Here is a 10811-nt window from a genome sequence, read left to right on the forward strand (position 1 = left end):
TTATCACTAAAGACATCCCACTGTAGAAATAATTTGTAATAACTTTACAATTTTACCATTTTTTGTTAGAAATATTTTGTATGCAGCCAACCAGCATGTAAATGGTCATTGTCCATTATAAACAAGCACTGCTAGCTAAGCCAATTCATGAGACAGCTTAGTGGGATAGCATGGATACCCAATGGATAACTTGAAACAGAAAAAGAGGGGGGGAGGGGGAGGGGGATCGTTGAAGCTAGGAAACAAAAAGCAAGTCCCTTCATCTTCCTCACTTCTTTGAATCCCCTATCCTCAAACTCTCAAGGGAGATCCTCACCCCTTTTCCTTCCTCTTCCAATTAAATCACCCCAACGTTATTGGTTGATATCCACGATTAATATTTTGCATAGCAAAGTCTGCCGATGGATTCCACAATTATCATCTCCAAAGCTAAGCAACATTAAGCAAACGTTTCAGTTATAATCACTTTGGTAAAAACACCTGAAACCATAACAAATAAGCTGTCACATGACGCCACTTTGTTGCAAGAACATCTCCCAAAAAGAACAGTCTCTCCAAGGTGGCGATGATCAATTCACGAAACAAAAGGTGCAAACCAGATCATTTGGTTTATACATGGCGCAACTGTCAAGTTGTGATATCACTTTGAAGTCCGATAAGAAGTGCCAGAAACATAATTCTATGCCTCGGTGCACCAAGGCACAATTTCTCCTACCCAAGGAAGTTCATGATGACCAGATGGAGCACCAGATTGCAGAAAACAAAATCAGCGTAAGCTCGTTCTGGTGGTAGATCCTGAGATGGATCATTATCGGTTAGTCCATAGAGTGATGCAAAGCTTAAAGTGAAAGTTTTAAGTTCCAGCAGTAGTTACCTTAAACTCCTTATTCTCTTTGTTGACTTGAATGCGGAGACAGACTGCATCATCACATATGAGAATGCTCGAACAATTAATTATCTTAAAAAGAGTAGCAGGAAAGAAGATATCTGAGTTACACTTCATACCTGCAAGTACCGCTGTACCTACACAAGAGAGAACTCCAGAGAGGAAAGAGTTAAATGGAAATGATCCAACTATTACCATGTAGACAACCTGTTGCATCACAGAACACCAGAATAAGCAGTCATATGAATTGAGAATCAATCAGCATTACTATCATGCAGTACATTTGTTCTGATAATCCAAGTGTCGTCAATGAATTCATGGTTGATAATTATTAAAACTTCACTGTGCCCTTTATTTGAACATGGAAAACGGATCATCAGACTTGGGAAAAGCCTATAAACGATGATTACTTCGCCCTCTCAGTAACAGTTGTTTGTTATGCATCAATTCTACGATCCTAGATTGCCAAGGTACCTAGGAATGACTCATTGTCCAACACAAATGGGTTACCTTTAGTGGGCTTAATTCACAAAGGCTTTTGAGGAACATTTCAGTTAGTCCAAAATCAATATATGGAGGAAAAATGAATATTGAAATTCAGTCTGATGATCTATGTTCGGAAGCATATGTCATGTTCAACACGTTTGTAGGATTATGCGTCCCCAGAAAAAAATGAATGAGACCAAAAAAGAAATGCTAAGTCAAGATCAGGCACCTAACCAGCGCCTTCTGAGATACAGATCCATGTATCTGGGCCAAACCATATTCATTTAATGACCGAGAGTTAAGTAAGGTGGTGTCGTTGGAACATAGAAGGTCCAAGAGGTCAACCGGGATTGAATCAAGCCCCACTCAATTCAGACCCAATTCAATATGTTTAACCTCAGGTTGTTTGTGCAGCCAGCAGATGGATAAAAGGAAAGGCAAGAGAAAACATATTGGTAGGCAACTACGCCAAGTGGTCCAAAAGACACATCAAAGGAACAGGAAGTGAGGAGACTTGGGTAGTAGACAACTATAGGTAACTAGCACAGTTAGTGCAAGGTTTTTCTTTTTTAAGGAAAAAAGCAATGAAAATCCTGCATTTAATCGATGAACAGTTAAGTAACATGACCCAACCTTTCTCTTCTTTTAAAAGGAAAGAATTTTAATTATGGACCTTACTGATAGGTTTAAGTTTCCTGGTCTCATGAATTTTACTGGGCTACACCTATGATAGCTAGCCTACTTCAAATAATATAATCCACTAAAATGTAACCAAAATCACAAGCACAACACCACTAGTATTGAATGCCTAGGATAGAGAACTTTGAAATAGTAGCAAAGCTTCCTACAAATGTATTGTTCTAACTTTCAAGCCCTAGTTCTGAATACACGACAAAAGTTTAGCAAATGTTATAAATTAAAAATGATTTGAATCAATAATGTCGTTTACAATTTATTGACCAATTTATAGACAAAACACCATTATTAAACTGCATGAATAGAATTTTGACATGACTCAACCATAGCATCTACAATTTACTGATCAATCATGCACAAAGTACCACTATCAACATCCCATAAGTAGAACTTTAGACAAACAATGTCCATATATGATTGAAAAAACCTGTCATAAAAGCAGTCCAAGTCTCCAATGAATAATCCACTTATTGATTTTTCTTTTCAATTTTCAACTAGGACAAAGAAAGCAACAGAAATCACCCCCATTAGCATCTCAAATTACTTCACGAAAATCAGAAAGACAAAGAATTCCCAGAAAAGGCCCATCCTATTTGAGATTTACTCTGCTACTAGATTTTGTCTTTTTCATCACAGCAAGAAAATCTTTTCTCACAAAGTTAAAAATGATCTTCAATAATTCATAGATCCAAACTTAAGGAACTTGGCCTTTTAAAATTATGCAGAAGCCAACCCATAATGAAGTGCTTAATCTTCTTGATGACATCACATCTTCACTAAGCTACTCTCGTGTTCGCTTTCAAAGACATTTAATAATAGGTAGATATCTCTCACTAACACCTTTTAGTTGTTATCTTGATTGCTAGAACATGACTGAAAACAAGCTATTTCTTTCTTTTCCAAGGGAATTAGTAACTACCTTAATTCTTAATCTCATATATTCTTGTACATTGAAGAATACTAACCTATTCATAAAAACAGCAGTTTCCTTCTTGATTTCACCCGATTAACATACACAATGAAGATAGTCATTTTGGACTGCCTGAACCATATAAAAAGATGTTGCCTTCAATGGTCAGGTGCTGCTCTTTGTATCGACAAACTGGTATAGACAAGTAAGAAGAGTACCACTATCATGGCATTCAAAACCTCATTGCAGAACTAATACTGAATATTATTTTTTTATGAATCTTGTGAACCATAAATGGGAGATATTGCTTTAAAATGTAGGATGGTATACACTTCCTCATGAGTTCAATGGGATTATCGACAGAAACCTCAGCATCATGTACCATATCTGATTTTAATATTCTGAGATAATTCTATTAAGTTTGAAATAATATACATCACTAGAATCAATATTTGTTTTCATTTTTTCCTTTTTTTTCATTTTGGAAAGAATGATAAGCAAGACCTAGGTTTGAGAGAAATGAAGAGCAAAGCCCAACTTTTCATATCATATATGGCGAAAATGGTATCCATTCATACCTGAATTACAGCTGTAACAATAGCATAAACCACATAAAGATCAATGATCTGCATTGTTTATAAATGAAGAGAAAAGACGCAAGTCAAATCCTCTATCTTAATGAAATGAAAAGGAAAAGCAATATAAATTACAATGGATAAAACATCAAATGACACAAATTTACGTATAGAAACAGAAATACATACTTTGAGATTAGTTGGCGTGGCAGCATAAGCAGTACGCAAAGAACGAATGAGCATCTGAGCATCACTAGAGGTGGACTTTGCCATTCTCAACCTTTTTCTGGTTTTTGATAAGACCAAAAGAAGTAACGAGATAAAAAGGACAGATTTTTTATGCAAAAGACAAGAATTATTTAAAAGAGCAGGTGAGATGTTATGTTCTCGAACATGCCAACCCAAATATAAAACTTTACCAAATGACAAGCCCAGCAAAATTGAAGTATAAAACCCCCCAAAATTCATAAAGTTAACAACAATATTGAATTTTTTATTATACGAACAGGTGAACTTGGTAAGAATAAACGGCTAGCAGTCAGATGTGATATAGAAAAGTCCTGCAGGGCATTTATTTAATTATTGACATTTGAAAAACCAGGAGAATGACAGTTCAATGAAAAACAAATTTCCTATAGGATGTGCATGGTTGGGTCATAACTCATAAGGCCGTCCTAAAGCCCGGAATAAGGCTTATGTCTGCCAAACAACCTTTAAAAAAATAGCAAAGATGAGTAGATATGCCGGTCAAAGCTCCATATGGTATGTATTACTATTCCAAGAGTACTTTGTCATAAGCTATTCCTACCAGAAATACTTCAATTTATGCCAGCCCTATGTTTTGCGACGAACAAAAGTATCCTTCACTCCTCTCCTTCTAATTGGACTATTTTTATTTTTTGGCAATAATGAAAACAATTGTTATTTCTAATTGGACTATAAGAAATGGTATATTTTCTTATGACAAAGGTGAATTTGATTCAGTCTCCCCCGAACACCTTCCAAATTTTGTCTTATAAATTAGTGAAAAAAGACAAGCGACAAAAGTGATCATGTCATTTACCCATCCTATTAGAGTAGCATGTCACTAGTGTAGTTTGGGATTGGGTAAAGGTAACTGTCATTTAATATTTTCAGTTGGATGGTGAGCGTTACATAATTTTTCATTCTTCTACATCCATATTATTAGCACATTTAATGATTGCATGATGATTTATTGGAACAAAATACCTAGAAAAATACATAGGAGAGTGATAGTTGATAAGGGTAGAATTGTCATAATACCTATCTTATGCCAAAAAACAATCTCATTCCTCATACTGCAACCAAATGGCATAATTACTTATGACAGATAAGAATAAGAATTTTTGGCCAAAAAAAAGGCATAACTTGTGGAATAGCTATGCCAACAGAAATAACTTTCATTATTCTAATTTTTCTTTCTCCAACCAAACGCAGCCATAAGGTCTTTGTGCTCTCCAGACTGGCGTAGCTAGTCAGCTTGTTAATAACATTTCTCGAAGAAGGTTAGGAAGATAGAAGTTTGCAAACGAAAACTCATCCAGTGTGCATAAAAACCATAGATGGGAGGTGCTCAAAACTAGTCTTGCATGAAACAAATGAGTGACGATGAAATGACCTAGGAAGTCTCTATATTCCTTGCTTGATGGCTCACAAATAATGAAAGACATCCCCATTACATCGTTTCATGAACATTGTTACCTAGACGACAGAGATATATACATCTCATTCAATTCCTCGTCCCATCATAGCTTCAATTCTCATATCGAACATGCAAGCTACCACTTAAAGAACAGAAATTCTAGCTCAAACAAAATTTTTTTATGCTCATTTCTTTTTATTGCATCTGGAAAAAGAAAATTATAGTAAATTTCAGGTCTAAATTTGCATTTCTTTTCAAAGAAATTATCTTTCTCAAGAAATCAATGCTATTTACTCAATCCAAGCAAGAAATCCACACGTAGGAGTCAATTGTAAGCATATAGAGCGAGATGGGGGGGGCAAATCTCTTCGCCAGTTTGTTTTGCATCGGATTCAGTAAATACAAATGAGGGAGGCCACAGATTAGGTGGGTATCTTGAGCAAAATTCAGGCTTTCAGTTACTAGATGTTCCAAGATCTCGTCTTTTACAAGCAAATCATACAAATGATGGAAAGAAGAGGAGAGGAGGAAGAAGAGAATGAGCCCCCACTGGGGTTCTCTCCGCTAATCTAAAGGGTAGAAGAGAGAAAAAGATCAAATCAAAATCCAAAGATAGCATAGTGAAGGGAAGAGAAAGCATTTAGATAATTTAGAGAAACCCCAACAGGGATCCAAAGAGAACCAAAAATCAAAAGAGGGGAAGAAAGCGAGAGGGAGAGGGGGAGAGAGATGGCCTACCTGGTGTCAGCAGTCGCCTTTGGGGTGGAGAGAGTCGAAACGTAATGGTTCGGGTAAATTAATGGTTTACCGTGAGGTCCTAGAGTTGTAAAATAAGGGCTTCATTTTTATTTTAAAAAAAAATTTAGGGGAACACCTCTCTACTTCCGTCGAACTTATATGTCTCAGCTTTAAAAATTTCTAATTAGATCCTTTGAGTTGCCATACCGACCTAATATAATCTTGTCGCTTGTCTCCATCAATAGAATGGTATCACATACCCATCACATGATTATTTAATTTTTTTAAAACTAAAATATCCTTGGTATCCATTGTACGGAGATCGTAAGTTCGAACTTCTCCAACTTGAGTTGGAGAAGCATCCACCACTTTTTTTACACCCCATCTTAATAGTCCAGATGGTGAATAATAGCAAACGCCATGTGGATAAGATTTGATGGAACTAGACAAGCAAAAGTTGCATGATCTTTGCCAAATAGAATGGAGTTTGGTTGTGGCGAATTGCACATAGTATGGAGATGAAGATCGAATAGATAGGATTCGGCCAAAATATGGACAAGCAGGCTAAAGGCTTAAAATTATATATTAGTATAGGTAGCAAGTCGAAGAGCATGAAATGACTCATTTTGTGGTTACCTCATATCAAAGACCACGGAAGCGAACTGTCGAAAATGTTGGAAATTGAGGCGATAGGGATGGTTATAGGGATCGATGGTTATACTACATTTATTTCTTTCAGTTATGCTTCAGTAATAATGTCTCTAATATAAATATAAGTATTATACTTGTCATACCTCAAACGCAACACCCAGATTGATCACATGACAAGGCCGTATAAACCATAGAGCAATCCCCTAGAGATAATGCAAGGCCATTAAGATGAACAAAGTTTCTAATAGCTCCAAACTAATTAAATTAATTATAAAATTAAACCATACTAGCCAAAATAGATCCATCATTAGAAAAGTTTACTCAATTACAAAATTCAAATGTTTATTTGGTATCAGGAAGAAAAATAAGCTCTCTAACTAATAACTTTATCACTCGAACTCCATGCCCAACCCATCAAAAACAAAGTGTCCTGCAACTTTGAAAGAAAAAAAGTAAACAGGTGGTGTGAGCTTTATAGCCCAGCAAGAATCCCCCATACTCAAACCAATATACATAAAGTAAATTTAAAATAAAGATTAACTATAAACCATATCAAAATGCGGGAAAAAATCATAAAACGTCATACTTATCATTCAGCATAGCTCAAATAGACCCATATAAATATACAAATGTACATCATCAAATATACATCTTATTCAAAAAAAATGTCAAATATATCATCAATCTAAAACTTTTGTTCAACAATGGTTTCATAAATCTTATCTTCCGTTACTATTAAGATTTTCGATCAATAATTATTTTTCCTACTCACCATTTTTATTTATTACGGGCCAATTTGTATAATGAATATGAATAAATGAGGTGTCCGGTACTCAACTTTGTATAATTCATGTTTATTGTTTCGAATGTTTTAGCAAATTTATGATCTTGCCACCTAGTGATTTTGTCTTCTCTTGATACGTTTTTCTTGTCTCCTTAAGTTCTCTCCCTCATTGTTTGGTTTACTTGGTTTTTACTTATCATAGTGTGTATGTAGACCAGCATGATATTTAATTCAACTATAACCAGGGTATGCGGTCAAAGGCCGTTAGACAAGTTTCCTTCGGTTTGCCATAGTTCTCATTTGTCTAACTTGATTTTTATTAAATAAATACACATGTTGGAAATTCAAAATATGTTTTTGTGTAGATTATATATGGTAGTACATTTGGTTAATAGTCAACCTAGGTTTCGTGATAAATTCAGATACTTTTTGTGTCTACACTGAATATTTGGGTGCACCAATGTCCCAAGCTTTGTTTGTTACCATAATTGAGGTTCAAAAACTCCATGAAAGGATACCACTTGCATAGTTGGAAGTCTAGAACAAAAGAAAATTAGTGGTAGAGCCGCCCTCAAAGAAACAAAAGCAAAAGATTACATCTACCTCTTCAACCTACTCCGTAAACTAAACAAAACTTCAAAGAATATTATTTTTGTCTGCAAACATAAGGTCAATAGTTCGTAAACAGCACCCTGATCCTCCTATCACAAGAGTCGGTATACCCTCCTCAATTCTCAAGCAAAGATCTCACAAGGAGCATCCCTTCGAGCATCAACTTCACTATAGAATATTGCCTCCACTTATCCCCAAGACCTCAATCAAAACCCACAGCAGAGAACTCAAAAGACAAGGAAGCCAGCAGGAGTTATGATACCTTCCTTCACAGATTCTGACATCAAAAGCAGCATATGATGGCATTGATTGCCGGCTATGACAGCTATTACTTTCATATGAGATGCAACTTTATTAGCTAATGAATACAACCTCCAATGGCAAGATAAATAATCCCTACCATTGAAACGTGTATCTTCCTCCCTTGCCTTGATATAATCCATCTTACATGGCACAAAAACATCACTTAACTTGTTCATAGGTGGTTTTCAGATGCTCTTGAAGGTAATATTTATGGCAGCGTACCTAGGGTAATCAAGAATACTAGCAGTTTCTTCTTCGGTTATGCATCTTGCTACCTATGATCATTAATATAGAAGGTATATGAGCATGGTTTTGAGACACTTCTAGGAATGCAGAAAACTGGATTCAACCCCCTACCTATTTACCAGTGAGACATTCCTGGAACCGTGGCACTAAATATCAGTCATGCATTTTGTATTCATAAAGAACATACAATCCTAACTTCCAATTTGCTCGTGATCAATTTATCAAGTTTGAATTCAGATCCTGCCTAACCTGAAAGGAAGCTATTTTGCTCCATCTGGTTCGAGCATTTGAATCTAACCCACAAAAATGTATAATAATTATGCACCAAATTAACCATTCGGAAGCACAAAACATCCAATATCAATCATTTATGAACACAAATGAGAATCCCTGCAAACCTTCTTTGTTTCATTTCATCTGTAGCATGATAGGAAACAGTCACCATCACAAAACAACTGAATGTGAAATACAAATAAATCCTAGGGAGAGAATCATCCAAACTTGAAGACTCTAGCCATTCAGATTTCATGCAAGAAGGGCCAAACATTTCAGAATCAGATCGTGATTGTTTTATATAAAAGAAGATAACAGATCAACTTAGCACATCAATCATTTGGGTAAAAGCAAGGGCTTATGTCCTCATAGACAGACACCCAAGCATTCCATTTTGTTCATTTTCCATGTCGATATGGCTAATCAACCCAAAACAGTTTCCCAATGCCGTGAAGAATGAGATTCTTCCAGATATCCTCAAAAGAAAACTTTCACTACCATCGCCTACAGAGAGGTGGAATTTGACCAATATTATATATAAAAGCCTAAATTTTTGAACCACCCGCATAGTCACATAACCATAACAGTCGCTTAAATTCCTCAATGCAAAGTCATTCTAGTTATCCTAATTATTTCAGTGAACGGGAAATTTTCCCTGCAAAGTTATTCTCTTAACATATAATTATCATTTTTATACCCATGGTCTCTGAGTTGCCGTAGACCTCAAATGAACTTGTTCAACAACAGTATATATAATTTCAGATTCCTTTCCAGGCATTGTGATACTCCTCATAAGACATGCAGGATCACCACCCTGATTAAACTCAAATATTTTACCTTTCAGACACAATAGCAGTAATCTGGCTATGGATGACTATTTCTAGTTTTTTTTTTTTTTGCAATAATTCCTCGACTTCTCAGTTACCAGCATTACTATAGACTAGAACATTTTATCACTTCCTTCACCACTATCAAGCTACAGAATTTTAGTTAACAACATTACAAAAATAACATCCTAAAAATCCCAAATGTCAGCCAAACAATAACGCCCCAAGAAATTCCAGTCATTTCCACAAACTAGTAGCGGACAAACAGCACGGGATTCCAAAGAGCACATATCCCACAATTAAACTCCTATCGACTACAAAGAAAGATTTTCGGAAATCCAACCATTGAAATTTGTTCATAGAACAAAAGGAAATGCAAAAATTCGATCTCAGACATAAAATAACGGGAAAAAATCAAAATTTTATCAACTATAAGGACGGAAATAAGGAAAACAGGAGAGGGGGAAGAAGAAAGGTCGAGGGGGTTGGGTATGGGAGAAGACCTGAGGGCCGCGCGGAAGGGTTTGCCTTCGTCCAGCCTGTGGTTGGCTGGAAAACAAAGGAGGAGAGAGATTTACGGAGACCTTCGAGGCTTCAAGCCACGGCAACGTCGACCACAGCAGAGGCGGAAGGAGACGGGGGCCCTCTCTCAGATCTCTATTTCTTAACCTATTAAAAATAGATAGGAGTGAGAAAGCTCTGCGCCCCTAAAATTTATTTAAAAAAATTATAAAAATAAACCATGTCAGGAATTCCACCCCATCCATTCTTTTCAATGCAGTACCGCATATTGAATACAAAAACCCTATTCGAAAGAGAGTGGGTCCATACTACATATATATATATATATATATATATATATATATATATATATATATATATATATATATATATATATATATATATATATATATATAGATGGAGAGGTAAGAGGTCAGGGCTGCCCCGAGGGGGTCCGTCTGGAGGGGAGGCCGAAAAAAACAAGAGTCGCTTCGAGTCTTGAAGTCGGACAGGGAGAAGTCGTCGCTCCTGCTTTGGCCGGGCCTAGCTGGAGGCCCGTAGGGGAGGTCGAGGTGCCCTGGGCAGTGGTCGCGCCAACCGACCAAGTCCTGGAGATTGTCGCCGCAGCTCAACCGTCCGGGCTGAATTCTGAGCCAAGGT

The 10811-nt window shown here is 36.4% G+C and overlaps 1 protein-coding gene across 4 annotated transcripts; it reads right to left on the bottom strand.

Moving 5' to 3' along the window:
- Positions 1–439: 439 nt before the first annotated feature.
- Positions 440–10479, bottom strand: LOC103704781 (dolichyl-diphosphooligosaccharide--protein glycosyltransferase subunit DAD1-like). Of its 4 annotated transcripts, XM_088712371.2 has the most exons (8): positions 10409–10475; positions 10154–10319; positions 6749–6808; positions 3743–3839; positions 3557–3604; positions 1006–1093; positions 875–918; positions 440–795 (listed from the first exon to the last, which is right to left on the bottom strand). In XM_088712371.2, the coding sequence occupies exons 4-8, from the start codon at positions 3824–3826 to the stop codon at positions 712–714; spliced, it is 348 nt and encodes a 115-aa protein (XP_088568497.1). In that variant the 5' UTR covers positions 3827–3839; positions 6749–6808; positions 10154–10319; positions 10409–10475; the 3' UTR covers positions 440–711. The 4 variants fall into 4 exon arrangements, with proteins under 4 accessions (XP_088568497.1, XP_026659530.1, XP_038973870.1 ...); XM_026803729.4 differs by lacking the exon at positions 6749–6808 and having other exon boundaries at positions 10409–10469; XM_039117942.3 differs by lacking the exons at positions 3557–3604; positions 6749–6808 and having other exon boundaries at positions 10409–10479.
- Positions 10480–10811: the final 332 nt, after the last annotated feature.

The sequence above is a fragment of the Phoenix dactylifera genome, chromosome 16 (assembly GCF_051530095.1).
Source record: "Phoenix dactylifera cultivar Ajwa chromosome 16, Ajwa_hap1_PhDact_Kaust_v1.1, whole genome shotgun sequence".
NCBI classification, from domain to species: domain Eukaryota; kingdom Viridiplantae; phylum Streptophyta; class Magnoliopsida; order Arecales; family Arecaceae; genus Phoenix; species Phoenix dactylifera.